At 32.0% G+C, this 27,894-nt stretch overlaps 12 protein-coding genes and 2 pseudogenes across 14 annotated transcripts, besides 4 other annotated features; 7 read left to right on the top strand and 7 right to left on the bottom strand.

The window, feature by feature from the left end:
* Nucleotides 1-4,553: part of a mobile genetic element that runs on past the window's edge.
* On the bottom strand, nt 20-370 carry TVAGG3_0445240 (Poxvirus D5 protein-like family; the record flags this gene model as incomplete). The annotated part of the gene is made up of 1 exon (XM_051234372.1): nt 20-370. One exon carries the CDS (start codon nt 368-370, stop codon nt 20-22), a length of 351 nt encoding a protein of 116 aa, XP_051104102.1.
* On the bottom strand, nt 489-1,254 carry TVAGG3_0445230 (annotated as a pseudogene). The gene has a single exon. A coding segment is annotated over exon 1 (766 nt).
* TVAGG3_0445220 (uncharacterized protein) lies at nt 1,284-1,676 on the bottom strand (the record flags this gene model as incomplete). The annotated part of the gene is made up of 1 exon (XM_051234371.1): nt 1,284-1,676. One exon carries the CDS (start codon nt 1,674-1,676, stop codon nt 1,284-1,286), a length of 393 nt encoding a protein of 130 aa, XP_051104101.1.
* On the bottom strand, nt 2,126-2,618 carry TVAGG3_0445210 (annotated as a pseudogene). Its single transcript has one exon. A coding segment is annotated over exon 1 (493 nt).
* An 85-nt stretch (nt 4,554-4,638) lies between the features above and the next one.
* TVAGG3_0445190 (protein of unknown function, DUF4106 family) lies at nt 4,639-5,421 on the bottom strand (the record flags this gene model as incomplete). The annotated part of the gene is made up of 1 exon (XM_051234370.1): nt 4,639-5,421. One exon carries the CDS (start codon nt 5,419-5,421, stop codon nt 4,639-4,641), a length of 783 nt encoding a protein of 260 aa, XP_051104100.1.
* A 4,022-nt stretch (nt 5,422-9,443) lies between these two features.
* Nucleotides 9,444-10,093: a mobile genetic element.
* Nucleotides 10,094-11,637: 1,544 nt separating this feature from the next.
* TVAGG3_0445170 (uncharacterized protein) lies at nt 11,638-12,696 on the top strand (the record flags this gene model as incomplete). The annotated part of the gene is made up of 1 exon (XM_001320677.2): nt 11,702-12,148. The coding sequence occupies one exon, from the start codon at nt 11,702-11,704 to the stop codon at nt 12,146-12,148; it is 447 nt and encodes a 148-aa protein (XP_001320712.1).
* A 361-nt stretch (nt 12,697-13,057) lies between these two features.
* Nucleotides 13,058-13,975: a mobile genetic element.
* A 440-nt stretch (nt 13,976-14,415) lies between these two features.
* On the top strand, nt 14,416-15,920 carry TVAGG3_0445150 (S-adenosylmethionine synthetase family; the record flags this gene model as incomplete). Its single annotated transcript, XM_001320678.1, has 1 exon — nt 14,416-15,570. One exon carries the CDS (start codon nt 14,416-14,418, stop codon nt 15,568-15,570), a length of 1,155 nt encoding a protein of 384 aa, XP_001320713.1.
* Nucleotides 15,921-16,043: 123 nt separating this feature from the next.
* Nucleotides 16,044-16,962, bottom strand: TVAGG3_0445140 (transcription factor, enhancer of yellow 2 family; the record flags this gene model as incomplete). The annotated part of the gene is made up of 1 exon (XM_001320679.2): nt 16,159-16,917. One exon carries the CDS (start codon nt 16,915-16,917, stop codon nt 16,159-16,161), a length of 759 nt encoding a protein of 252 aa, XP_001320714.1.
* Nucleotides 16,963-18,577: 1,615 nt separating this feature from the next.
* On the top strand, nt 18,578-18,814 carry TVAGG3_0445130 (N-acetylmuramoyl-l-alanine amidase family; the record flags this gene model as incomplete). The annotated part of the gene is made up of 1 exon (XM_001320680.1): nt 18,578-18,814. One exon carries the CDS (start codon nt 18,578-18,580, stop codon nt 18,812-18,814), a length of 237 nt encoding a protein of 78 aa, XP_001320715.1.
* A 20-nt stretch (nt 18,815-18,834) lies between these two features.
* TVAGG3_0445120 (uncharacterized protein) lies at nt 18,835-19,050 on the bottom strand (the record flags this gene model as incomplete). The annotated part of the gene is made up of 1 exon (XM_001320681.1): nt 18,835-19,050. One exon carries the CDS (start codon nt 19,048-19,050, stop codon nt 18,835-18,837), a length of 216 nt encoding a protein of 71 aa, XP_001320716.1.
* Nucleotides 19,051-19,119: 69 nt separating this feature from the next.
* TVAGG3_0445110 (uncharacterized protein) lies at nt 19,120-20,166 on the top strand (the record flags this gene model as incomplete). Its single annotated transcript, XM_051234369.1, has 1 exon — nt 19,120-20,166. A coding segment is annotated over one exon (1,047 nt), but the record flags the coding sequence as incomplete, so codon positions are not given.
* Nucleotides 20,167-20,331: 165 nt separating this feature from the next.
* Nucleotides 20,332-20,760, top strand: TVAGG3_0445100 (uncharacterized protein; the record flags this gene model as incomplete). The annotated part of the gene is made up of 1 exon (XM_051234368.1): nt 20,332-20,760. A coding segment is annotated over one exon (429 nt), but the record flags the coding sequence as incomplete, so codon positions are not given.
* A 149-nt stretch (nt 20,761-20,909) lies between these two features.
* Nucleotides 20,910-27,894: part of a mobile genetic element that runs on past the window's edge.
* TVAGG3_0445090 (uncharacterized protein) lies at nt 24,463-25,428 on the top strand (the record flags this gene model as incomplete). Its single annotated transcript, XM_051234367.1, has 1 exon — nt 24,463-25,428. One exon carries the CDS (start codon nt 24,463-24,465, stop codon nt 25,426-25,428), a length of 966 nt encoding a protein of 321 aa, XP_051104097.1.
* On the top strand, nt 25,473-26,342 carry TVAGG3_0445080 (phage tail repeat-like family; the record flags this gene model as incomplete). The annotated part of the gene is made up of 1 exon (XM_051234366.1): nt 25,473-26,342. One exon carries the CDS (start codon nt 25,473-25,475, stop codon nt 26,340-26,342), a length of 870 nt encoding a protein of 289 aa, XP_051104096.1.

The raw sequence follows: 27,894 nt of genomic DNA, 5'->3' as shown, positions 1-27,894 counted from the left end.
AAAAATATTTTTTTAAAATTTACTCAGAAAAAATTTTCTTTGTATATACACCATTCTGAACATCTAAAAGACTTTTGACATTTGCCAAGAATGTTCGTTTAGAAGCTGCCATATAACCATATTCTTGACAATATTGTTTATACGAATCGTACAATGACCTTTCATCTAATGACACAAAGTCAGTTTCATCTATGAACAGTTCATATACGCTCTTGTTTGCTTCTAACAATGTTTGTCTCTCTTCGGTATGTGGAATTTGTCTTGGATTGAACTTAGAAATATCTAATGTCATGAAATATGAGAACAAGTGGTTGTAAAAGTCAGATGTCAAAGTTTCTGCTAAGTCGTCAAAATATTCTGTATCTTGCATATGAGAATCTGACGTTCTGACAACTACATATCTTCTGTCAGAACTTTCTAACTTCATCGGAACAACATTGTTTGAAACCATAATGAAGTTTGCAACATTTTCACAAACTCTTTGGTCTTTATATTTTCTTTCAACAACTCCAACTTTATCTGTTATAAGACTCTTCAAAGCATCTGAGTTCAAAACTTTTGTTGTATCTATACTTTGAAGTTCATTGCAAACTATAAGTTTCATATTCTCTATTGAGGAGTTAAACTTGCCACAGATGTTTTCTAAGTTTGTCATATTCGGATTCGAATAACCTTCTAACAGTTTGCATAAGATATCTGTAAAGAAAGTATTCTTACCTGTTCCTTGTTTTCCAATTATAATGAGAGCAGTTTCATTTTTAGCACTTGGATGTTGTAAGATATTTGCAAACCAACATAAGATATACTCATAAACCTTTTCGTTTCCATTGCATATAATTTCTTTGACATGGTCTAACCAAGCTTCTATAATATTTTCTTTCCATTCTACTTGTTCATATTTATATCCAGTGAAAATAGAATAGAAGTTTGGAGAAGGTGTATAAAACTTTATACCTCGAACTGAAAAATCTTCTAACTTTGACAATAAGATATCCCAAGCATCTAACATCTTCATTCCAACTTGTACGACTTTTATTTTCTTAAGTTTCTGTCTACATTCTTGTTCAGACACTATTGTTGCTCTTGGTTTGTTAAAGACAACATCCCATTCTTTCATGACATAACATTCTGGGGCAGAGTCAACATAAATGACTAAACGTTTCAAATTCTCGACTGCTTTGTTATAGTCTCTAAATGGACACATATTTTGAATGCTTGGAAGTCATAAAAATCTGAAACATCTATTCTGTACATTTTTATAAAAATAAAAAAATATTATTTTTTTATTCTTGACTTTGTTGTTCCATTTGTTGCATTTGTTGTTCTTGAGCTATTTGTTGTTGAAGTTGTTCTTGTAATACAATACTTTCACCAGTTGCATCTTCCAATTCGAAACTTTCTGCCGTCATTGACAAATACATAGGACATAAAAGTTTTACAGGAACAAAGTTTGCGTCAACTAATGTCAACGTTATACTTGCCAAAGTGTTTGAGTTCACTAAGGTTGAAAATTCTGCATTCGAATGAACAATAGGCAAACCAGCAGAGAAAGTATTGTTTATACGCATAAGTATCTTTTGGTCATAATAGTTTCTGTCGACATTCGAATAACACTTTGAACCTAAGTTTGAAACAATATATAAGATTGGTGTGCTTAATGTCAATGGAATAGACATTCCTTGTATGACACCTTTTCCTGTTATAGGAAACTGTTGGTAGTAAAAACCAGAAATAAGTTTTGTATTATAGCTCATATCGTTTATAGTAAACTCAGTCGACATCCAAACATAATGAAACCTGCTCTAGTTGCAGCACATGTTACACCCGTCCTTAAAGTATTAAATAAGTCAACAAAACCTTTGGTGGTATATCTGAGTAAGTATCTTCAAAGGAGTATTTTTTACCATTCACAACAATAAAGTCTTTCTGGTGTCAAAAGAGCAAAACAGGCTTTAGTCGTCATTGTGTTTAAGGTTAGTTTACAATATCGTCCTTGAGGACTTTGTAAGTTTGTTGTTATAGAATTATATGACTCAGGGTTTTTAGTCGTAATAGTATAAACCATTATGTCTTCTGCCATTTACTTAGCAAATAAATTTTAATGAAATGTTGTGGTCGTCAAATTTTTATGACGTCTGGGAAACTATATTTTAAGTTCAACGTTTCACTCCTTTCATAACGTATATCTTGTCAATGACATTATATGAAACACCACAGCAACTAATGTCGGGTTCTATTTCTTTGATGTTTATATCGTCTGCCTCTGTCAAAAGTTTCAATAGTTCTTTCAAAACTTCATGAGGTGCGATGACATATGAGTTCACTTTTACAGGGTTGTGTTCGACCAAGTTTAACATTATACTTAAAGCTTGACAAATCTTCTCCTGAGTTTTAAGTTTGTCTTTCAGTTGTTGGTAGTCGTTTCGAATATCTGCAACAGAACTTAAGTCTCTGTTGACTTCAGGATATGTTGGTTGTTCTTTTACAGGAACAATTGTTATACCATCTTCGTCTTCGTATGGTTTCCCCACTTCAACATCTCTGTCTTTGACATTGACAACAACACTTTGACTGTTTGTTTGAGTTGGTGAATTTAACTTCACATCTGCCACCGCCATTAAACCTTTTGAAACACTTACGCTTCTATTTTTCGGAAATGACATTTTACTTAGAATAAAAAGATGGACGTATTCGAGTATCTCTTCGAATTGAAGCAGAACAAAGTTTACACACACAAACAATACAAATACATTGACAGAATAGTTCTTTACACAAACAATGGAAAATGTTATAGAATAGCAGTCTTTGCTGAACCTAAATATTTTCATAAAGCAAAGAAAGTTGGTATAACCGAGATGGTGAAAGTTCTTTGAAGCAGACAAAAAATATAACTTCAAAACTGACCGATATTACTAAAGGAAAGTTTATAATACAGTATTATGTCAAAACTGGCGTACTGTCAATATTTGACGGAGAGGAAGTCAGTTCAAGAACAACTTACTGACCTGCTGCCAAAATCTGCTCGATGGAAGCTGTCGTTATGCCAATCTGAGGAGCCCCAGCAGGTTTCATCGAACGAATCTTCAAAAGAGATCTTCCGTGAAAAGTGCTATTGGTTTTGTAAACTTCTTTGCTTTCAATTCATCTGGACCGTCTCTGTCACCAGTATATTGTATTTGAACTGTACCAACAGTTGAAATACCACCCATAAAGTCTTCTGAGTCAGCAAATGGAATGCCAAGCAAAAGTTTGAACGGTCTCCATTTGTATATTGAGTTTTTTGACCTCCTGTATGAGTCCATACTTTCACATATGGCATAATAGAACTTTGCATTTCAGGGTTAATGGTTGTTGTGAAGTTGTTGTTAAAGTTCATAGCATCTAATGTCAGTTGTATGACCTCATATCCTCAACTGTAAGTAATATTCTTCTCTTGGATAATATTTGCCATCTATGTTTTATATGATATTTAATACCAGGGTTGGAGAAACAAGAATAGTCATTTAGAGTTCGTCTGAACAGTACAAACATAGTATCTGCATGTTTCATTGCAGTTGTTAAGCAATATCTGTTCTTGCACCTGGGTCAGCACTTTGGGTTTCCAACTTCACCTGCAAAGTCTTTGACAGATATTTGGTGTATAGGGAACATAAGTGGAACTGCAATATATTTGGCAGCTAAAGCATTTGAAATATCTGGGTCCAACATATAAACGGCAAGTCTGCTTTCTATTCTCTTGCAATTCAAATTTTTTCGCATGTGAACTTAACTGGGTCCCAAGCAGTTCCAGCAGCATTGAAATTAATAGTTTACTTCAGTGTTGAGGTTTGAGAAACCAAAGTCTAAGTCAACTTTGTTTTTGCAAAAGTCGGCGAATGACATTTTATTTGTTCCACTACTTCTGTAAGAGTGAATGGGTCTTGTGTTGGTGCAATGACTAAGTTATTTTTGCTTGGAGTAAGTTCGATAGAAATTTTTCCTGCCCAGTTTGGCAAGTATCTTAAAAACCTAAAGATGAGGAAAGATGACAAAGGAACTCTAAGTTTCAGTTTTACTTTGGTTACTGCTGCTGCAGTTTGTTCAGAAAGGTTAACATAAACTCCTGGAACGTTAGGGTCAAGTCTTCTTATTTTCTCAATAGTTGCATACTGGTCTGTTTTTGTTCTCTAGCTTGTGGTTGTACTGAGTTTCTCAAAGCGAACCATTCATAGTTTGCCCATGTTACTGTTTGAACTAAGTCAGAGTTAGAATATATCTTATATCCATGAAAACTTTCTGGAGCATATTGGTATCCGACATAGAAAATTCCATTGCAACCTTTCTTGTCAGACAACTTGGCAGAAGGCTTTATTTCAATGTCTTGTTCCACGTATAAGAATGAGTTGTCAATAGAAATAATATGAAACCTGTCGCAAGCAATATCTACTGTTGTTGAAGAACTTCTCCAAACTCACCTACGTTTCCATAAGAAACAGCAGTTGTATATTCGTAAGTTCCAGGAACTATTTCTGACCTTCTAATGGCATTGTCGCATTCGTTATACCATTCGAAACATTTCCGTTCATGGCATCCAAAACTGTTGGCGTTATATTCTGACGGCGTACATTTCATATGGGTAAAAATATAGAATAGTTGGATTTATATATCATAATAGAACCCATTCGGACCAAGCTTTACTTTCTTCCTGACTGAGTTTTGTTGCATCTTTGCATCATGTTCACCTAGTATGTTGTAAATTTCCCATGTCCTTTTTGCCTTTGGGCTCTGGTCGCCCATCTCAGGTAACCTATATCCTAGAAAGATTTTGTTATAGTTTGTATTTGAGTCTTCGCGTATTGTTTGCATGACTCTTTCCTGAGTTTCCGGTTCAAGCTCTTCAAACAGAGCTTGTCCATATGGAATATGCTCGTTTCCAAATATATGTTTTTGTAGCCATTTTGGTTTTCTTTCCATGTTACCAATAATATCTTTTGTGAATGGGAAAGCTTTTACCCAATGTTCCAGTCTTGCGTCATTTATTTCTGTAGTTGGTTTTATTTTGTCAAGGAACATGTTTTTCAATACTAACATTTCATTTGGTACTGTCCATTTGAGTTTTCTTAAATATTCATCCCTTCTCTGTTCATTGTCTGCAAAGTAAGTTTTTATGACATTTTGCAAACTTTCGTTTGCAAGGTCATGTACAATAGGTTCTCTTCCTTCTCTCTCCCTAACTTTCTTTCTAAACTCTTCACCAAATATACCATCTCTATGGTTCTGTGTAGTTCTTTGAGATAAATGTTCTAGAACGTCAGGTGTTATATTTCCTTCAGCCATGTTCATTTCATACTGGTCCAAAATATCTGCATTTTTCATATCTTTCAATGGCATTAAAGCCGCGCTGAAAATACCAGCTATATCTGGTTCACCATTCGCTTCCATTGCGTCTACAACTTCTTGGAATTGAGGTTGTAAGTTTATGAACCACCTATCCGGATTAGCTTTATGACCCCATCTCATTGTAGTTCCATAGTCTGCAGAAACAAAAGTAGGTTTGTTTCCATCTTGGTTAGGTTCTGAATGAACTTTAAACAATGTTTCATTTCTATATGTTTTGTTGAAATTTAACCTTTTATTTTCACCGAGTTCATCCAAAGATTGAACGTTATAGCTCGTAAGTAAAAGGATTGTTGTATTTGCGTACATTTTCTTTCAGTTCTTCCATTCTTTGCTGAATATTTTCATCTGATGTTGGAGTCTTTTGTATGTCGGCGAACATTTTTCGATATTCTTCTACTATGTCAGCCGAATTTTTCTTAGACTCTTGGAAAGATTCCATATTCTCCGCATACTCTTGTTGAGGGTCAAGATTTTTCGGCTGTTCCAAATCTTCATCTAGTTCTGTGAAGTTAGTTTCCAAAGGAGGGACTTGTTTGTTTCCTTCTGGCTCTTCTAGCTGTTGTTGCTGAACTATTTCTTCCATGTCTGGTTGTATCTGAACTTCTTCCTGTGGAGTTTCTTGTACCTCATCTGCTGGCATTTCATATATTCCGAGACCGTTTTTAACAAGTTCCCTATTTAAGTCATCCGCATTCATAACCCTTTCTTCTTTCGTTCCGTCTCTATTTTTACGCGTTTCATGAAGATAGTTGAATCATCATTTATCTCTGACATCAAATATCTCGGAGTAAATTCATCCATGTCATTTGGATGATATGCTATTAAATCATATCCTTAGCGAGCTTGTATTTTCCAGGTTTGAAATTATATCCCATTTGGTGCTGAACCATAAAGCTAAATAGGTTCGGGTCAGTATTTCCTTCCTTGAACTTTCTAATAGCTTCTTTATATCTGTCACTAAAGTCAAGAGTATCTGAGTAACCATAATTTTTCTTAAGCATTTTTAAGAATTCTTGGTTTCCTTGTTCTCTACTTCTTTTATGTCCTTGCTCTGTTTGTGCTGGTTGTGGAGGTGGTTGTTGTGCTGGATTTTGAATTGTTGGTTGTGGAGGTGGTTGTTGTGTTGGTTGTTGTCCTTGCTCTGGTTGTTGTTGTTGTGCTGGATTTTGAACTGTTGGTTGTTGTGTTGGTTTTTGTGCATGCCTGTGTCTGTGTCCATGTGACGATGTAAATGTTTTAGGTAGTCCTGGTGCAGGTGCTTCTCTTGGAGAGTTTGGTGGTATATAAGTTCCACTAGCTAGTATATAAGTTCCACCAGCTGGTATATAAGTTCCACCAGCTGGCACATATGTTCCATCTGCAGCATAATGTCCTACCTGACTTTTCGTTTTTAAGAAAGCATTTACTAGGTCTGTTTTGGTCTGTTGTAACTTTTTCTTGACTTTCCACAACAGTTGCTCTAACGGAGTCATAGGCACTTTGAACTGCCTGTCTAGTTGCTGCATCTGTTATTTTCGTCATATTTTGTGCTACTTCTTTTAACTCTTTGTCGAAACCTTCAGACTTCAGTTTCTTTCCAGATGAGAAGTCGTTCACTAGTTTCACCTTACTATGAAGAGCTTCGAAGCATTCTTAAGTCAGCATTCATTAAAGCTTCATTTGAACTGTCTTCATCCGCTTGTATTTTTGTCCTTATTGACCCTATAAGTTGGGCTGCTTTGGCGTTGGCTTGGGCATCTAACCAGTCATTATTAGCTTTTTATATATTCTGCGCTTTTCATTGCCTTTTGCATGGCTGCGTCGTTATTTTTACTTTCTTGTGCTAAGTTTTCATACTGTTACCGGTTTGTTTGCAACTGTAAAAGTTTTTCTGCCTTTACATTTGCTTCAACTTCTTTTTTATACTCATCGCTATCCATATATGTCTTCAGGGTTTTTGTTTTATTTCTTCATCTTTCAGTACTTTATATTGAGTAGTATGGTTTTTCAAATTTATAACATCTTGTTCCATTTTTGCTACTCTCTGCTGCTTTTTCTGACACTTTTTTCGCATATTCCTCTGTACTTAGTTCTTCAGTTGTTCTTCTTTCTTCTTTTTCTCTACGTTTAACTCATTGAGTTCTTTGTGTGTCTGTCATATTCTAGTTTCTTTTCGTTTCACTTATTTGTTTCTGTATGTCTATGTTTGACTTTTTGGACATCTGTTATTTGATTTTGAGTGAACTCAAATTCATTTGACTTTGAGGGTTATTAAGCTGTTCCGTCTGCAGCTCCACCATAGCCTGCCATTTTCGCTAAAAGTGCCGCTCTTAAACCTCCACTCTGTGCACCAATAACTCGGTTTAAAAGCATAGGGTTGCTTGACATTTGTTGCAACATAGTGGGGTCATTCATCATTTGTTGTTGCAACTGTTGTTGTGGTGTCAGTTTTACTATTGGATGTTTTCAATGCTCCTTCCTCTTACGTATATTCTTACGTAGCTTACGTGGCATTTTAAGTGAAGTTAAAAAGCGTTTTTGACAGATGTTTATATGACATCATTAATATGATGTAAATAACAACGGTTTTGGTTTTGTCACCGGCTGGTCGGCTGGGGTTCGGTCCTCCTCTTGGGTCTTGGGCAAAATTCTTAGGGCTAGAGGGCACGAAGTGCCTGGAAGCCCCACTACCTTTTTTTTTTTTTTTTTTCTTTTTCTTTTTTTTTTACCCAACATTAATTTTGTATTTTAGTTTTTAAGATATTCATTTTATTATACGTCTTATTCAGAAAATTAAATATATTTGTGAGGGAAAACGGAGGAAATAATAAATATGTCAAGATCGAGGAATTGACAATTTTAAGGAAAATATTAAGTTGTGTATTTTGTGTTTATCTCATTGTGTGATGCATATTTTCACGATCTGACAGCAGAAATCGAATCAGCAGAGCCAGAAGAATCAGATTACGCGGGGAAAATAGGTTTTGAACGCTTAGATAGGGGTAAAATCAGACTTTATGAGGTATGTTGTATAATTATAGTTTGTGCTGTAATATGTCATGAGATCAGAATATGAAGGGAGTATATATGTGTTATTGTCACAGGTATATATGTGAGGATAGCTCAGTAGAGTCTGTAAAATAGTTTAGTAGAAGAAAAAGTTATATAAAGAACAAAAAATTAAAAAAACATTATTAAGTGAAAACCAAAGTTTACATATTTTTTTGTAAGGTTTTGTCTTTGTGGGTTGGGGTATATGACAAAAAAGATTGGATAATGCACTCTTGTCGGTCAAACTTCCGCGTTCAAGTTATCAATGCGGAACATTGTTCCATTCTGGGAGACATGCAGAGGCAATGTCTCCCAGAATGAGACACTGCGACCGACAGGAGTGCACAATACACTCTTGTCGGTCAAACTTCCACGTTCAAGTTATCAATGCGGAACAGTGTCTCATTCAAGGAGCCATTGAAAAGAACCTCACATCGACTCTCTCTTTCCGGCATCTTTACCGCATAGAAAACTGCTCGTTCGCAACTTTGTGGGCAATCTAAGAGATGATTGCGGTAAAGATGCCGGGAAGATTGACGCTGCAGCAGAGAATCACTACGGCTCTCTTTTACCGGCATCTTTACCGCATAGAAAGCTGCTCGTTCGCAACTTGTGTCAATCTAAAGAGATGATTGCGGTAAAGATGCCGGAAGATTGATGCTGCAGCCCCAGGCCGCACTCAGATTTCATCCCGCTACACAATTGTTCACCAACAACTGTCATAGAGGTTGAAATTTTCGACCAGAAGTGAAACATATCATTTTTAAGACTGCGGCGCGCAAGCAAGTTTGAACCTTTCAAGGGTGATCAGTCCTTTACTCATTTCAAGACCTCTTTTCCTGATAAAACGATACTTCCTTCCTTGTGGCCATTAAAAACCGCTCAAAACCGTCAACAACTTGCTTCTAAATTTTATTTGCGGAGTAATTATCATGCATATTTTATCGGATAATAATATCAAAGCTAAATTTCATATTATTTTTTAAAGATATGCATTTTCTGTCTAAATTTATTTTTTCTGTTCCCGAATTGGAGGGAACAGGACAAATTTGCCACACGGCACTTTTTTTAAAAAAAATTAATGGAGCGGAGCGATACTCTGCTGCAGGAGCCCCAAGGCTCCCAATCATTACGAAAGGGAGCCTCAGGGCTCCTGAGAATCCATCAGCAGAGGCCTTTTCATTTGGCCTCTGCTGATCAAAGATTCGGCGAAGCCATTCTTCGTCTCAGGATCCCCAAGGCTCCCAATCATTACGAAAGGGAGCCTCAGGGCTCCTGAGAAACCTCTTTGAGAAGGTTTTCTTTAAGAAAACCTTCTCAAAGATGATTGTCAGCATTCACTCAAAATCTACCAAGAGTTTCAAAGTTTCAAATCTATCTGAAATGAAGCTTTGAATCTCTTGTATATCTAATTGTAGAGGTACCTTTTCAAAATGTCTTCTATTGATTAAATTTAATCAGTAAAAGTCATTTTGAAAAGGTACATCTCTATAATTGCTATTGAGCATTCACTCTTGGAACCTTGGAGCTCTTGTGTAGTGCATGAAAACTCCAAGATTCTAGCATAAAACATATATCATAGACATAATTTCTTCAAATATAATTTAAGGTTATTTTTTAAAAAATAGAAAGGGATAATTTAAGGTTATTGAAAAGTGACACTTGGCAAATTTGTCCCGCACTCTTCCAATTCACGGAATAATATTCTTACAAGCATATACATAGCTAATATATATCATTTTAATAATAATAAAACCAAAATGATGTATTCTTCATATAGTTATTTAAAATTCGTTAACTAGAATTGTATTCAGAACGAGGCAAAGTTAGGAGATACATACAAACCAATAACTTGATAAGTGATACCTTTTTTCCTAATATATCTATATGTGTTAATGTCAAACACGATTTGGAAAAATTAATTCTTTAAATCGGCTTAAAATAAGACCAAATCAAAAAGCATGGCTAATAAATTAATAAATCAATGTTTAATTACCGATTCATGCATTTTTTTCAAAATTTCAAATTTCAAATTTTTTGTTTCTCCAAAATATTAATTGTTTCCACTAGATTAACAAATAAACAATAAATTGGATTAATGTAATGCCCAATCATTCATTTTAAATTTTAGATTTAAAACAATATTTTTCTCCATATTATTATAACATGAATCGCTATGATATAAGAAATATATTTTCAATATTGAAATTGAAAAAATTCTAAAATTTTTGAAATTCAATTTGAGTGATGTCGATAACATATATTTTTTAATTAAAATCTTGTGTCGCTATCATATAAATATACTATTTCTAAATTAAAAATAGAAAAAAAAGTACTATTTAATGATGAAATTGCAAATAATATCAATATATATATATATTCATGCTGATATATTTTAGGAACAGATTGGCAATCACATAAATAGGATTGTGTTAGTTTGTCATGGATATAAAACAAATTTTCGAGCTAATTGAGCGAATTTAAATCACAAACACTTATATTTTCTATTACAAGGTATATTTGTAATATACAACCAGTAAATAGCTTTCTCTAACTTTTACCAGCTTAGATGATAGCAAATTAGATACGAATTTCATGACCCCTCACCAAATTCCACTAAAACATATACAAATAAAAGTACTAAGTGGGTATCATCTAACCCTAGAATTATAGCTCCTAGGACTCATCCTAGATGGTAGTTCTGGAAAAACACCTGGTTTTTGGAGTTGCAAAAGTTAAAAATTGAGGGTATTCAAGATTAATGGAAAAATTAAAATGAGAATGTATGGACTAATAGATAGACGTGATAGTTAGTATTTAAATAATGAAAGATAGAAAAAATATTGATTATAAAAAAAAAGCATAAGTTAACTTCATAAGTTATATACCAAAAATAATGCATGCCAAAAGACTTTTTGAGAGAAATTTTATATTATTGAATTTCCATCTCTGTTGTATTTGAAAATTTTTCTCATAATGCAAAATGTATTGTAATGGAATAATTTTTGCAATTTGAATCGCTTTCAATTCTAAAAATTGATAACAGATTTTTTAGATATTTCATTGTAAAATATCGGTTCACGATTAAAATAATTAAATGTATATAATTAGTAAACACTAAATTAGTTCTAATAATAGATTTATGAAATCTGATCGAAAATTTTAAAAAAGTCAATATTGTTACTAAGTACTAATATTTAAACACTATTTCTCATATTTGAAATATAAAATTTATTTCCTCAAAAATTGAGATAAAAAGTTTTTCCTTCAAAAATTTGTTTATTAGAATTTAATGCAGAGTTCGAGACTTACTGAGCTATTTAAATGCTCACTGAAAAAGAACAAGAGCAAAGATGCTGAAATTATAAGAATGAAGGAACAAACACAGTGGGAACTCTCTTTAAGTGCAACGAATAAATTATCATATTGCTCCCAAAGTTCAAGAAACAGATCATACTCATACGATGATTCTAGCACAAGACAACAGCCACAAAGAAAAATCTCTGCCGCAAAATCCGGAAATTTAACTAAAATCAAAACCCCAAGGAAGGGCTCAAACACAGTTCCAACAGCAGCACTTACAAAATTAGTTAATGAACTAAGAATAAATAGAAAAAATGATCCGGCATTTAATTCAATGCGTCAGCTTCCTGTTCCAACAATTGAAGATGATCATGATAGTCACTTAGTTACACCGGTTTCATCTACTCTTGCTGCAATTGACTTATATTTAATGTGAAATCAACAACTTTTTTAGCACTATTTTTGTTTTTGTTTGTATTTTTAAAGATTAATATGTATTAATTCACGAATGTATTTGAATCAGAAATGAATTTCATCCGCGTTTATTCTGCTTTAAATTTGAAAAAATATTTTTTACCCACTACTTAACGGTTTCTATTATAGTGAATCATTAATCATGTATCTTTGATATCTTATATTGTTATTGCTTGAAATCATGAAATAAAAATATTCGAAATAGGCATGAAGGAAATTGATTTAGAATCTTAATTACATTGAACACTTGAAATTAAATCTCAAATAAAAAGTAGTGGCAAGCGATTTCAATATGGAAATATTATAAGAATTAAATTTTTGTTTAGGTGTAATGAATCTTAGACTAATAATTAATCAATGCGAATAATTGTTTTTGTTTTTCAAGTGAGAATCATAAAAATATTTTGATAATGTGAGAAAAAAATAGCTATAAATGCAATATAACTATTCTATTCCGCATATGTAATGGTTGACGCATCATCAACATGCGTAATGTTCTTCATAGGATTATATCAATTTGATAAAAAGGCTTAATGGACCATCGGATGGAGAAACACAATTGACACGATCTCTTTGTGAGAAAAAAAGATACAAAAATTGCATACACTATGTTTACATATGATGATGAATCTGAATAAGATTAAATGATAGTGTATAGTTGGGAGTTGAAACAATAATGGATATTTCAGATATTCATGATGCTCTTGATCCATTTAAATATGATTTTATCATATCATTCACTATTCGTTTACATAGATATAAGGTGTTGGAGAATTTAATTATGTTTTAATAATACTCCGCGTTATTGCAGCTTGTATAGAGGTGAAATATATCAAATTAAACTTTGTTTCTAAATTCTGAATTCAACCATGAGTAGGGGTAATTTTAGCTAAAAGTGACACATCTGTAAAAAGTGACACACCCGTGAAGGGTGTGATTACCGATCGGTAATTTCGACAGTTTAGAATTTGAAATTTTTTATGGAACTGTTGCGAGTTTCATAAAGAATTTAAGGAATATAAGCAAAGATTTGAATCAAAATCTTAGACCTAAGCCGCTCGATTCGCTCGCGGCTTCCGCGAATTACAGATCAGCAAAGATTTGAATCAAAATCTTCGAACTAAGCCGATCGCTTCGCTCGCGGCTTTCTTTATTATTTTAAATTTGCATATTTCCATCAAAAGTTCATAAGGTAAAAAATTTCGTTTATTTTTACTAAGAAAAAAAAGGTTTTTGATAATAAATTTATTTTATTTCGAAAAAGTAGCAATAATCGTAAAAGGGTATTGATAGGCTTGCTAAAGTAACTAATTTTAGCTGTCAAATACTTTTGTATTTTGAAGTAAATTAGTATAAATTTGTTTTTACTTTTATTTCGAAAAAGTAGCAATAATCGTAAAAGGGTATTGATAGGCTTGCTAAAGTAACTAATTTTAGCTGTCAAATACTTTTGTATTTTGAAGTAAATTAGTATAAATTTGTTTTTACTTTTATTTCGAAAAAGTAGCAATAATCGTAAAAGGGTATTGATAGGCTTGCTAAAGTAACTAATTTTAGCTGTCAAATACTTTTGTATTTTGAAGTAAATTAGTATAAATTTGATATTATTTTAACTTCCTTTGAAAACCTCAATTTTCCATACAGAGGGAACGGGAATAGCATCCAATATTCCCTGAGAATGGTTGCGCATTCTCAGTTCCCTCTATATTTCGAACGAAGCTCTCATCGGTCTTTTTTTTAATACTAAACGTTTTTTCCCTGTCACTTTTAGCTAAAATTTGGGTTTGCCTTAAGATAGATGCTGAGTGTTCATCTGGCCAATATATTTTTAAAATTCATTGATAATTAAAATATTAGAGCTGTTGTATGTGGCGTACCTAAATCACGTATTAACTCGAAAAATTCCCAAAATTAAAAATATTCAATGAAGTAAAGAATTTTGAATCGAAATCTGGTGATTTTTTCTTAGGGATTAGCTTCATAACTTGGTTTCTCCATATGAAAAATGAGTATTTATGCAATGGTTTTAAATATCATTCCGAAAAAAAATTGTTTGTTGATAAAAATCTGGACGGTCATCTGACCAAAATTGCTATTAATTTTTTTCAATTTGAAACATTGATACCTATCGATAGTTGATTAGATTTCATGATTGGCTTCAAAGTGCGGGTTCTCAATTTTGTGAAGAATATAATTTGAAGGAAATAGCTCTTCATTTTTATTAAAGAGATGTCACAGAAGTTCCTCTTCACCAGTGAATCCGTCACAGAAGGTCATCCAGATAAGATGTGCGACATTATTTCCGATACAATTCTTGATGCTTGCCTCGCTCAAGATCCAAATTCAAAGGTTGCTTGCGAAACATGCACAAAGACAGGTATTGTCTGCCTTCTTGGTGAATTGACATCCAATGCTCACCTCGATTATCAGAAACTCGTTCGTGATGCCGTTCGTAAGATTGGCTACACATCATCCAAGCTTTGCTTCGATGCTGACACATGCGCTGTCATGGTTTCCATGTGCCAGCAGTCTGCTGATATCGCTCAGGCCGTCCATCTTAACAAGAAGGCTGAGGAATTAGGTGCTGGTGATCAGGGCATCATGTTCGGCTACGCTACAGACGAAACAGAAGAGCTCTTCCCACTTACACACGTTCTTGCTCACAAGCTTGCTCGCCGCCTCACAGAAGTCCGTAAGAATGGAACACTTCCATTCCTCGGCCCAGATGGCAAGACACAGGTTACAGTTGAATACGAGCGCACAAATGGCCACCTCAAGCCACTCCGTATCCACACAATTCTCATCTCTACAATGCACACAGATGATGTTACATTAGACAAGCTTCGTGTTGAAGTCAAGAAGCACGTCGTTGATCCAGTTCTTCCAAAGGAACTCGTTGACCACACAATCCTCCACATCAACCCAGGTGGCAGATTCGTCATCGGTGGCCCACTCGGCGACTCTGGTTTGACCGGCCGTAAGATCATTGTCGACTCTTATGGAAGCTGGGGTGCTCACGGTGGTGGTGCTTTCTCTGGCAAGGACCCATCAAAAGTCGATAGATCTGCTTGCTACGCTGCTCGTTGGGTTGCTAAGTCCCTCGTTGCTGCTGGCCTCTGCTCAAGATGCTTAGTTCAACTTTCATACGCTATCGGTGTTGCCCACCCACTTTCTATCTTTGTCGATACATACGGCACAGGAAAGGGCAAGACAGACGAAGAAATTGTCGAAATTGTTAACAAGAACTTCGATCTTAGACCATACGCTATCATCCGTGATTTGGACCTTCTTCGCCCAATCTATGCTCAGACAGCTGCTTATGGCCACTTCGGTCGTACAGATATCGACCTCCCATGGGAAAAGGTTAAGGAGATCAAGTATTAAATTGATCTATAGAGTTCAATAAAGGATATATCTATTGTAATTTCATTTTCTTTTTGGTAATTTTTCAATATTACTAATGAGATTCGCTTTTGTTTTGATCATAAACATTATGTATTGAAAGAAGTTTATAAATTAAAACTCATTGAAGTATTTGGATATTCAATTTTCAAAAGTTGATTGATTTTTACGAATTTTTTGATTGTTTAGCTAAAATATAGACGTGTGGAACTTTTTTAATTTATAAAAAAAACTCAAAGAAAATTGTATTTATAAAAATATTATTCAAAATCTACATAAATAGTAGTGGTTTTTTGCGAAAACACCTTTTAACTAGGAAAAACTAAGCTAAAAAGCGTGTTTATTTTATTCAAAATTTAATATACTTTAATATAAATCAGAATCAACGTTTTTTCAATGAAATTATTATTAATTTTTAATTCATTTCAAGAAATCTCTTTATTATCATTCATATTCCATGATTAACATATAAAATTAGAATAATTGCAACTATATTTTGTGGTCTAGGTTAAAAAAAATATGAGATATAACATATATAACTATTTTATATTAAATATATGACAAGATCTCCTACAATATCATAGGAGATGAAAATGTTTCTCTGCAAAGCATGGTAAAATATTTTTGTTTTTCGCTCATCGTTTCATAACTGAAATATTTCCTTCTCTTCTCGTAAAAATCAATTTCATTCTCTGAATTGTTTAGGAGTGCATCAATTGACAATAATGGGTGAATATAAATCTTTTGATTTTCGATGAAATATTCTTTATTAAGGATGACTTCTCCAGGTTTTTGGGACTTGACTATGATATTAGATGATTCTAGGATATATGTTATCTGGTATAACTTGCAGAGAATTGTTTTGAATTTATCATTCTTTTTTGATAAAAATTTACTGCACTGTTTAATATCAATGCTAGTTTGGTGCAAAGCACTAAATAGCAATAAAAATTTGTGTGTCAGATTCGAGATCGTGATAGATGTTTCTTCTATAGATAAATTATCAATATTATAATCTTTTTCAAAAATACGTTCTTTGCGGACTAATCTCTCTAATGTTGGAAGGACATTAGAAAAGCCAATCCATAATAATGAATCAACGCTCAATTTTTTGCAAATTCCGATTGACTCGTAAACATTGATAACATCATATAGCCTACGTTTGTAAAAATTAAATTGCGAAGCAATTCTTTGAAGGGAAAGAACATTTTCGCATTGACAATCCAAACATTGAATTAAGGACTGGATTGAAGTTTTGAAATTATCACTGGGCTGAACAATGCTCTCAGATATATCAGGAGAATTAGCTGATTTTGGCTCAGCTAACATCAATTAATTAGAAAAGACAAAACTATTCTGAGCGCTCAAATTTTTCTCACAAAATGTAACGAATATTATATCTATTATGTATCAGTTATTTGGGTAAAATTTTTCCAAAATTGAATTCTTCTGAATTAATTTGATTGGTTCAAGAAATTTTTTATATCGAAACATTCGGAAAGTAATAGTATGAAATTATACATTTGTCATCTTTTTATTTTCTGATGAAATTTTGATATAAAAACAATTATATTATTTCATCATAATTTTTCATACCATTCATAATTTCATTAATGTGGCTAATTAATTCAATATTTTCTGACAATGAACTATCAAAAATTCAAAGCCTTCAAAAGCTAATATCCTTAAAATCTGAATTAATAAATACTAATTACAGAATACTCTTCATAAATAGTAATCAAAGATTTTTTGACAGTATCGAAATTGAAATCTTTGATCGGCTCATTATTTCACGGGTTTTCCCTACTTATCAATCAATCTAGACCTTCTCAATTAATCTATAATTGAATTTATTTATCCAAATTTATTCGTCGTCTTGAAAACAAATAGAATTTGTCTAATTTTCATTATTCTATTATTTATCCAATGATTAAAATATATCCATCTTCTTTTAATTGTGTTCTATTTTAACCTAATTCTTGAAACAATAACGTAATTTTGTTAAAATCTCAATAATATAGAATCAGCACTGATCAGACAATTTAAGGTCAACTTCAGGGTAAAGTTTAACGTACATATTTAAATCAAATTTTGGGTATTCGTAATTTTTGAATCAGATTGAACAGAATTATCAGGTTGTAAATGAGAATAATAAAACATGCAGCCTTTTTATATCTTTTGATAGTTGATAAAATTCAGTAGTATATATGACGGGTTGTGTGACTTTTTTTGTAAACGTAAGAATTCATACAATATCGAGCGATTTTGTATCATTTTTTTTAACATATGAAGTAAAAAATGTATGATTCTTACGGTTTTTATTCTTACGTTTTGAATAAATCAAGATTTAAAAATTTCAAAATTGTAAGACATTTACACTCAAGCCCATACATAATGAAATAAACACATTAAAAAAAATATTTTATCTTTTATAAAAGAAGCTATATATATATAGATGATGTCAGATATTCCGTGATTAATTAAACATTGTTTAAATCATGAATGGAATCAATGGAGTCATAATCAAAGACCTCATAAACGAGAAAAATAAATTCAAAACTAATGATTATTTGAATTTATGAAATCAATTATTTGATTCATTCTTTCTTCAATCTCTTCTATTCTTTTTGTTAAATCATCAATTTTCATTAATGAGGTGATTCTTGATTGGGGAATAGATTTCAAACTAACCAACCCTTTTATTTTTGAAATTTTGAATCCATCAACTTTAAACATTTTATTCAATTTACATGTTGTCAATTCTTCAAATAATTTTTTATTATTAGCATAATAGTCATTAAATTCTTCAACAGATGAAAAAATTTTTATTTCAGTAATTGGTTTAACAACGTTTATTTTTTGTTGAACATTTTCACTTATTTCTTCCTCCTCTGTTTCATTTATTTTTAAAATCGGTTTCATTTATCATTAAATAAAAAATTAGAATATAAGTGATAAAATATATTTTTTAATTAATATTAAATCAGAAATGGCGGCAGGATTCTTTAAAAAATTATGGGATGGAATTAAGAAAGCTGCAGGTTGGGTTTATAAAAAGGTTATTAAACCTGTTGCAAACTTTTTGGCACCAGTAGCGAAAACGGCAGGAACTATCATAGGTGGGGTATTAGGTACAAAAGCAGGTAATCCGGCAATGGGAGCACAAGCAGGTAACGCAATTGGTGGAATTGCTGAAGGAATACTTAATAAAATAGGTGGTAAATAGTGGAAAAATAAATATTATTTTTATCTTAGTATCGGTTGTAGTCTTTGATAAACTTTTTCTCCTTTATTTAAAATTTCTCTTATTGGGGCAGCTTTTGGTGTTATTGATTCAGCAACGTCACTAATTGCTTCTTTATTCTTAAATATCCAATTTGCTCCCTTCTTCAATGTTTCCCAAACTTTACTCGCCCCTCTTTTTACTCTATCCCACAGTTTCTTAAATATACCCGCAGCCATAGTTAATTATTTCATTAAAATTAAAAATTCATTTTCATCTTTTAATTTTGATTTTTTATTTATTAATAAATGACGACTAACTATTTAGTGCCAAACACTAAACCGATTAATGGAAATGTGTTTCATTCATTCGAAAAGATAAATGAAATATTCGCAAAGAATGATGGTAGAAGATATTATAGAGAACTTGAAAGTTCATGCTATGACTCTGATACTCCATATTTTGATGATAAACAAACTCATTTAAGAATTATAAATCCGGCTCATGATGTGAACCAATTAGGTGACACATATATTAAACGCAAAGTTAAAGCAACTCTAGTTTCAAATAAAGCTTTCGCATGTGATGCCGCTTTTAAATGCATGCGTTTATTCGTTGGTTACAAATCATCAAATCAAAGCTTTAAACAATTAGAAGTAGAAACTGAAAGAGGTGATGCCGGTTATCTTCAGATGGATTGCGCCCGTGAATCTTTCGCATTTGCAACATATAAACCAAAATCAGAAAGGAAAGTTAAAAAGTTTGTTCATTCGTTATATAATAATGTTCAAAAATATGATAACTCAGTATGTGGTAAATATATTGACCCTTCAGAAGTTTTCAAGAACGCAAATAAAGAAGTTGATGTCACTTTTGATATGATTATTCCGGTAAATGATTTGTTAGCATTTCAGGCGTTCGATGATTATCCTAAATCATTTGGTGATATCATTCTTAAATATTATGTTTTCAGGGATACTTTAGTATTTTGTCAGGTTGACCCGTTAAGAGTTGCTGATTTACAAAATTACGTTTATGAAAAGATAACTGATGAAAATTATGAAAAGATTATGAATCATGTTTATAAATATGATCGCAAATTCCAACAAATCGGACTTCCTGCCAAATTAATTACAAGCTTAGCCGCTACATCTGCTGACGCAACAGTTGATGACGTTATTATTTCATGCACAAAGATGGAAGTTTTAGAGGATAAATGTATTACACCAGGATACGGTTTAATTGAAGAATCAGTTAAAGCAATACCACGTTTATTCAGTAAGGAAGATCCATTCATGATTCCAGCTCAACATATTGACGTTCGTTCACTAAATGGAGGTTGCATCACTCCTGAAGGTATTAGCTCAGATTTCTCATACGCTCTTCATAATGTTACAGATGTTGTGTTAACATTTCCGAAGAATGCAATGCAAAGAACAGTTTTAGAAAATCCAATGCTTCGAGGTCTTCAGGTCACTATAGATTCCAGAAACTTCCCCGATCAAGCGATGACCACAGTGGGTGACATATTCTTTACACGTATGCTTCAAGCTTCTGATTTAGATGGAGTGAATGAATGCACGGAAGAATACGAGGACTCATTAACTAGACCACTGAATGCAGATGATGGCACGCCATTAGCTAGAACATGGAAAGACCAAACTTCATTCTTATGCACTATTCCAGTTCAACGTGATGGAGCGGGTATATTCTTTGATGGATTAGAAACTTTCAACTCACAAGTTACAGTACAAGTGAAAGCTTATCCAATCATTCAGGGTGAAAATGACACTTACTGTTCAAAGGTGACAAATCCTCCTCAGGTTTGGTTTACTAGGACTACATATTGGACATGGACACCGGATGAAGGTTTGAAATATCATCCAACAGGTACACCACCACAGTATAGAAGTTCATATGATGAAATATTGATGAATAGAAATGTTTAAAATTATAAATTTATTTTTGATTAAATGGATTTAAATTCATCCACCCCTTATGAAGAATTAGCAGGAGTATATAATACATACGTAGATGATATGATTAATGAAGCATTGAGTGATAATAAAATGCTCTATCTAAGGAAAAATTAATGAAAATTCCATATTCTGAATGTTACTTAAATTCAATCACTGCAGCAATTGGTAAACAAATAAAGGTAAAACATTAACGATATTAAAACAAATTATCATTATTGCTAACACTTCCCCCTATTCACATGTGTTAATTTATATCAACCGTTCAGGTTCACCTTCAGATGATACATTTGAATCTTTAAAGCATTTAATCAAAATTCCAATTATTTATTTATCACAAGAAGAAGCAGAAGATTATTTAAAAAACTTTTTAATGTATAAAGAATTATATAATACAATCAAGAAGCAAGGATTAGAGGATAAAATTATTGATAAACAACAGGATGAATTATTTGAAACACTTTCCATTTCAAATTTTGATAAAGAATTTTTGCATTCACTCATTTTTCTAGATGATGCAGTGAAATCAAAACTAATAACAAATGAGAAATCATATTTTAATCAGTTATTAACTCAATGTCGACACATTCAGTGTTCATTCTTTATGGCTGTTCAATATTTCAAAGCATTAAGCACAAACATTAAATCAAATCTATCAACACTTTTCATTTTCAGTGGGTTTAGTCGTCAACAGTTGAACGTTATGCTTTATCAAGTGAATTTACCAATGAGCATTAATGAACTTTACACACAATATCAGCAATTAGGTGAACATGGAAAAATAATAGTTGATTTAAATAAAGGGGGTGTTAAATTTGATTAACTTTTTATAATTAATTTTTATTTTTTATTTATAATTAAACATGACAGAAATAGCAAATCTTTACAGGTTCCATTAAAACAAGGGACAAACAAAAGGGGTGCATATAATAGAACTATGAAAGTTCCGATGGAATGAAAGAATTAGTTCATATTGTTGCTGGTCTTCAAAAAGATGTTAAACAAATGAGAAACGTTTTAACATTACCAGAAGCTCAAGCATATGCCAAACGTCATGGTCCAAATTGGGAAGCACACGAAGCAGACATTACGGGTCCAAATGGAAAACCTGATGGTATAAATGAAGTTTTCGTTACTGATGGACAAGGTAATATTAAAGTCATAAATGGTTATAAATTAACTATCTGATTATCCTAAACGTAAAGCATATAATGAACATTATCCTATGCAATTTGATGAAAATGGAAAAGCTGTTAAACAATACATTGGAGAAGGTGAAAATGGTCCAATTAATTCATACCGTTATAATCCATATTCTTATTTCAATGAAGAATTAAATGCTATTGAAGAAGGGACCGGATGGATTACCACGATATTCTAACCAGTTTGATGGTCAATATGCAAATATTAGACCCGAAATTTCAGCTAAGAAATTCTTTAAAGTTGCTTTATTCGATCCAGTTTTCGCAAATGTTAAAGATGAACTTAAACAGCAATTTCAACCAATTATAGTAGCAAGAATTGCATCAGGTGCTTTATCTCAAGCATTCAAAGATTTAGTTATGAAACCATTATATCAGCAACGAGGTTTAACTTATGATTTAGTTAAGGAATCAGATAAAAGAAAATTTGAGAAATCAGTTGATTATAAGAATGCAATTAATGAATATATTCGGTCTATTAATTTCGATGAAACAGCTAAAAATCAACTTCATGAACAAATACAGGGAATAATAGATTCAAAAGTTCCAGCAAAATAAAAGTTTAAATATATTTTTTTATTCGATTATAAATGAGAAGACGTTTCACTAGTCAAAAGAACACTAACGCAAAAGCAGAGATTACGGTTGGTTATAACGTAAATGATGATAAATCACGAATTATTCAAAATGTTAAAGTTAATGTTAGCCCTGAATTAACAAGGTCAGCAACTCAACCAAATTTATTAACTCGTGACTTACCGAAGAATGAGGAGAATGAAGACCCAATCATTTTATCTGAACCTGGTAAAGAACCTGTTGAAATTCCCACTTATCCAACATACCCAGCACTTCTTTCATCAAACATCGAGAACCCATATAAAATAGACATTAATTTTGAATTAATGAAAATTTACCGTGATATAATAATTAATAATTATGATTCAATAATAAATTTAATTGATCAATCCGGTTTAATTATTTTACCTTATGAATCATTAATTCACATTATCGCCATTCTTTGTGATGTTCAAGATTCAGACGTTAAGATTCAATTTTTCATAGATGATGAGGTTTCATGCTGTGGAATAGTTGCAAAAATAAATCCTATAAAGGATATTAGCACAATTAAGATATCAAAGAATGGGACAACAACTGAACTTCATTTAACATATAATGATATTTATAATAAAATAGTTGATGAATATAAAATATCACTTGAAAAATTCTTTGTTAAGGCTATTTAATATTCAAGCATTAACATTATCGAATAATAATCCTTTGAATCATAATCAATAATAATTGACCTTTCACCAGTTTCTATCGTTTGTTTTATTTCTTTTTGTTTCCCACTATCTGGATCAGTCATTGTAATTGTTTTTGTTACAGTATCAGCTTTATCTTTAACTTCAATCTTTTTTCCATCGGGATATTTAAACCAAAATTCCAAAAATTCGATATTGTCAATCTGTTCATATTTTAATCTATCAATTGCATTTTTAATACCATCTGAAAATCTTATGAAATGGTCATTATATGGGTTTGATTGAACTAAATTTGAATGAAGTGAAATATAACCCGATGATGAATATGACATCGACTCATATTTTCTGAAAACACTAAAATTTATAACATGAATGAATTTCTTATTCGTTGAATTTATGAATTCTTGAGGTAATCTTATTCTAGTTTTATTTATCACTGGAAAATAACGCTTTACCATATTTTTAATCGTAATAAAAATGTCAATTATCAATATTATTTCGAATAATAGTTGTGAATTAAATTTAACAGTTAGCGGAATTTATAATGTTACTCTCGTTTCTGTGAGTGGTAAATTTAATCCATTCTTTTAGACCCTTCAGATTATATATCATTTATTAAAGATGACCATGAAAAAACGTGTGATATGTATATAAATAATGTGATAACGAAATGGGATATTAATATGATTTTAAGTTATTTAAATGAATCATTTATCGTATGGTATGAAGAAAATTTTAAATCAAAACCTGAAAAACTTTTTGAACTTGATGAAATAAATAACCTTATTAAATTCCCGCTGAAAATTAAATTTTGTACTCCTCATTTTCGTTCATTGTTGGGGATATTAAATTTTGAAAAAGATGTTGGGGATGTTTTGTATTCTGACACTGGTTCCAATTTCATTTTAATCAAATGTGATAAAGTTAATACCCCAATGAGATTTTCACATCAAACATTAGACCCTAACTCTTACCCATCAATACAAAACATTTTATCCATCAACTTAAACACATTTTCTTTATCATATCCGTTTCAATTATCCGGGAATTCATTTATTCTTCATTCAAAAGATTTATCAAATATTAAATTTAGAATAACTGACCTATTTGATTGTGATTTAGAATTTATGAATGAAATATTATGGCAATTTCAAATAGAAAAAATAGCTGATGAGATAACGGATTAAATATTTATTTTTAAATCATAATAAATGATTAAACAACAACAACCACAACAACTTAAGACACAAAGCACCCAGGTCCTTCAAACCATTACATACGCCATATATGCATATAATTCAAAGACGGCAGAACAAACACAAAGGTTGAAATATGGAGATTTGGAGATAGTATTGAAAAATGACCATTTCGAATTCGTTTGCAAAGGTGGTGCAGTGATATCAAATATAAAAGAAATTTTATTTATGAATTCAAAAATTAAAGGTATAACGGATGATATAACATCAATTCCACCAGAAGAACAAAGATATTACGCATTAAATGCATTTCCCAAAGTTTTGAAGATTGGAAGATTTAATTTAAATGAGGAATTCATAAAAGGTTTCCTAAATGACATAATGAAGAAAGCAGATAAGGAATATGTGGCTAGTGAGTTAGAGAAGAAAGCAGATAAGGAATATGTGGCTAGTGAGTTAGAGAAGAAAGCAGATAAGGAATATGTTAATGAAAAATATAATGAAATTAAAGAAAGGGTTGAATGGTATCATGAATGGACATCGAAGATTTTTAAAACTAAAGCTGATACAGGATGGGTTTCAGGATGTTTAGACCTTAAAGCGGATAAGGAATATGTGGCTAGTGAGTTAGAGAAGAAAGCAGATAAGGAATATGTGGCTAGTGAGTTAGAGAAGAAAGCAGATAAGGAATATGTTAATGAAAAATATAATGAAATTAAAGAAAGGGTTGAATGGTATCATGAATGGACATCGAAGATTTTTAAAACTAAAGCTGATACAGGATGGGTTTCAGGATGTTTAGACCTTAAAGCGGATAAGGAATATGTGGCTAGTGAGTTAGAGAAGAAAGCAGATAAGGAATATGTTAATGAAATATACCAAAGTTTGATAGGAACAACAAAAATATTGAAACTATTGTTGGTGACTTTTCTGTCAATGAAGAAAATAAATATTTTAGATGGCAGTTTGTACAGTCCTTAAAAAATGGTACACGGTGTAAACTCATTCCGAAAAATAACAATGAAATGTATGTAAGTTATAAAAAGAATGATGGCACACAAGTTAAAGTTCCATTAGTCAACAACTGCTACTTAAACTTATATGGAGACGAACAAAAGAAATATTTAAGAGTTTATGAAATGACAGATATGGCATTGCCTGACCCAGCTCCAGCACCATATTATTATGACTATGGAGATGACGTCAGAACACCACATGTAGATGAACAAAAGCTAACATTATATTTAGATTATTATAGATATAAAAGATATAATGCAATAGAAAAAACGAGAATAGTATATTATTATACAGATGACAGAAATAAATATTATAGTCAAGATTTTACCTACCCTGAAAACATAAGATTATATTATAAAAAATATTCTAACACAAACCAGAAAAAACCCGAAATAGTTGCACTATATTTTAAGTTCAAAAGAGACAATCCTATAATATCTCATATGTTTGATTTAATGAACCCAGTAGGTTCTATTTATACATCTATGGATGCAAGAGGTCCTCAAGTAATGTTTGGTGTTGGTGCATGGGAACAAATAGTCGACAGGTTTTTGTATTGTGCAAACTCTTCAAAGGAAACAGGTGGAAGTAAAACAATTACAGGTGAAAATTTACCTGCACATAGTCACTACATAGATTTAAGCACATCTCAAGCAGGTTGGCATAGGCATAGATATTGGGATTGGTCAGGAATGACAAAAGGTAAAGGATATGATGTTAAAGACGACGTTAAGTTTGCTATAAATTGTTACTGGAGTGACACTCAGGGAGAAGGAAACCATACACATTTCGTTTCAGGATATACACAAACAACAGGACAAAGTAAAGAATACATGCCACCATTTATGACTGTATTCGCATGGTATAGAGTTCAATGAACGCTCAATGTTTGTGAAACAAACTTTAGAACGGACTGAAAGAGTGAATGGCATAATTTAAATTTTTATTTTAGTATAAATGAAGATTCTACCATATGGTGTTATTAGAAGAGATAAAGATGGAAACCCAATATTTGATCCAAAGTTAAAATTCAAGTTACTGACAAGACAACAACTTGAAAAGTTGCTGAAACCAAAACAGGATGAGAAAATGAAAAAGAAAAAAATTTAAATTATGTAATTTTATTTTTATCATAAATGACAAAATTAATTAAGCCAACTATTTCTAAATTAATGTTACCAATGAAATCATTTCATGGAGTAATTATCCCAGGTTCTTCACAATTAGCTGGGGCAAGTGTTGGGACTCAAGGTGGAACATTAGTGAATCCATTCAAATTATTAACTAAAGATGAAGTTAATAAAATGATGTCAAAATAACTGATAACAAAATTTGATTTCAGTGCTACCAGGTAATTTTGACATTTTGACAACATCACAGGAGGAAGGTAAAAATGAATTATTTTTGAAGAACTGAAGGTGCTACCATGTTACCGGGTGCTACCAGGTAATTTAATTTCTTTTAAAAATGGTGACAACATGACATTTTGACAACATCACAGGAGGAAGGTAAAAATGATTTATTTTTGAAGAACTGAAGGTGCTACCAGGTAATTTTGACATTTTGACAACATCACAGGAGGAAGGTAAAAATGAATTATTTTTGAAGAACTGAAGGTGCTACCATGTTACCGGGTGCTACCAGGTAATTTAATTTCTTTTAAAAATGGTGACAACATGACATTTTGACAACAGTTCAGGAGGAAGGTAAAAATGATTTATTTTTGAAGAACTGAAGGTCTACCAGGTAATTTTGACATTTCTGAAAAAATGTGACAACATGACATTTTGACAACAGTCATGGAAATATGATGCAGCCCAAAAATAAAGTTAGTTTTAAAATTATTTTTATTTTTTTATTCCTATATAAATGACGGCAACAAACAACAACAGCAACTATATCGTTTCTGATGAAAAAAGTTATTGATTCATTAGTTGAGGAATTAATTATGACAGAAACTAAAACCCTCAACGAAAGAATTGGTGAAAACACGATTGATTTACATAACTACCTCAAACATGATGGAGGAAGAGGAAGGAAAACTGGTATGGCTTTATTAGTAAATAAAATATCAAATTTAACGATTATAGATGTTGATATCAATAAATCATACGATGATGAACTTAAAGAAACAGTTAGAAAAGACATTTTATCAAAACTTTCGGATAAAGATGTTATCGTTAAAAACCGCTTCAGGAGGTCTTCACATTATTGCAACACTAATTTCTTCTATGCAGTTTCGAACAGAATGATTAAATGTTATTCCTGCAATGATTATGATATTGATATCATGACTTCTGTTGATGATTCAAAGCGTTCATTAGTGGTTATGGCTGATTCAAGAGTTCGCAAGAATGCAACAGAACCAATCAATACATACTCATTCATTCGTGGAAGTTATGATTCAACATTAACCAGAACAGTGAATGA

Source organism: Trichomonas vaginalis, chromosome V (genome assembly GCF_026262505.1).
Source record: "Trichomonas vaginalis G3 chromosome V, whole genome shotgun sequence".
In the NCBI taxonomy this organism is placed as follows: domain Eukaryota; phylum Parabasalia; order Trichomonadida; family Trichomonadidae; genus Trichomonas; species Trichomonas vaginalis.
Note: the sequence above shows the minus strand (reverse complement) of the source record. Positions and strands in the feature narration are given on the sequence as shown.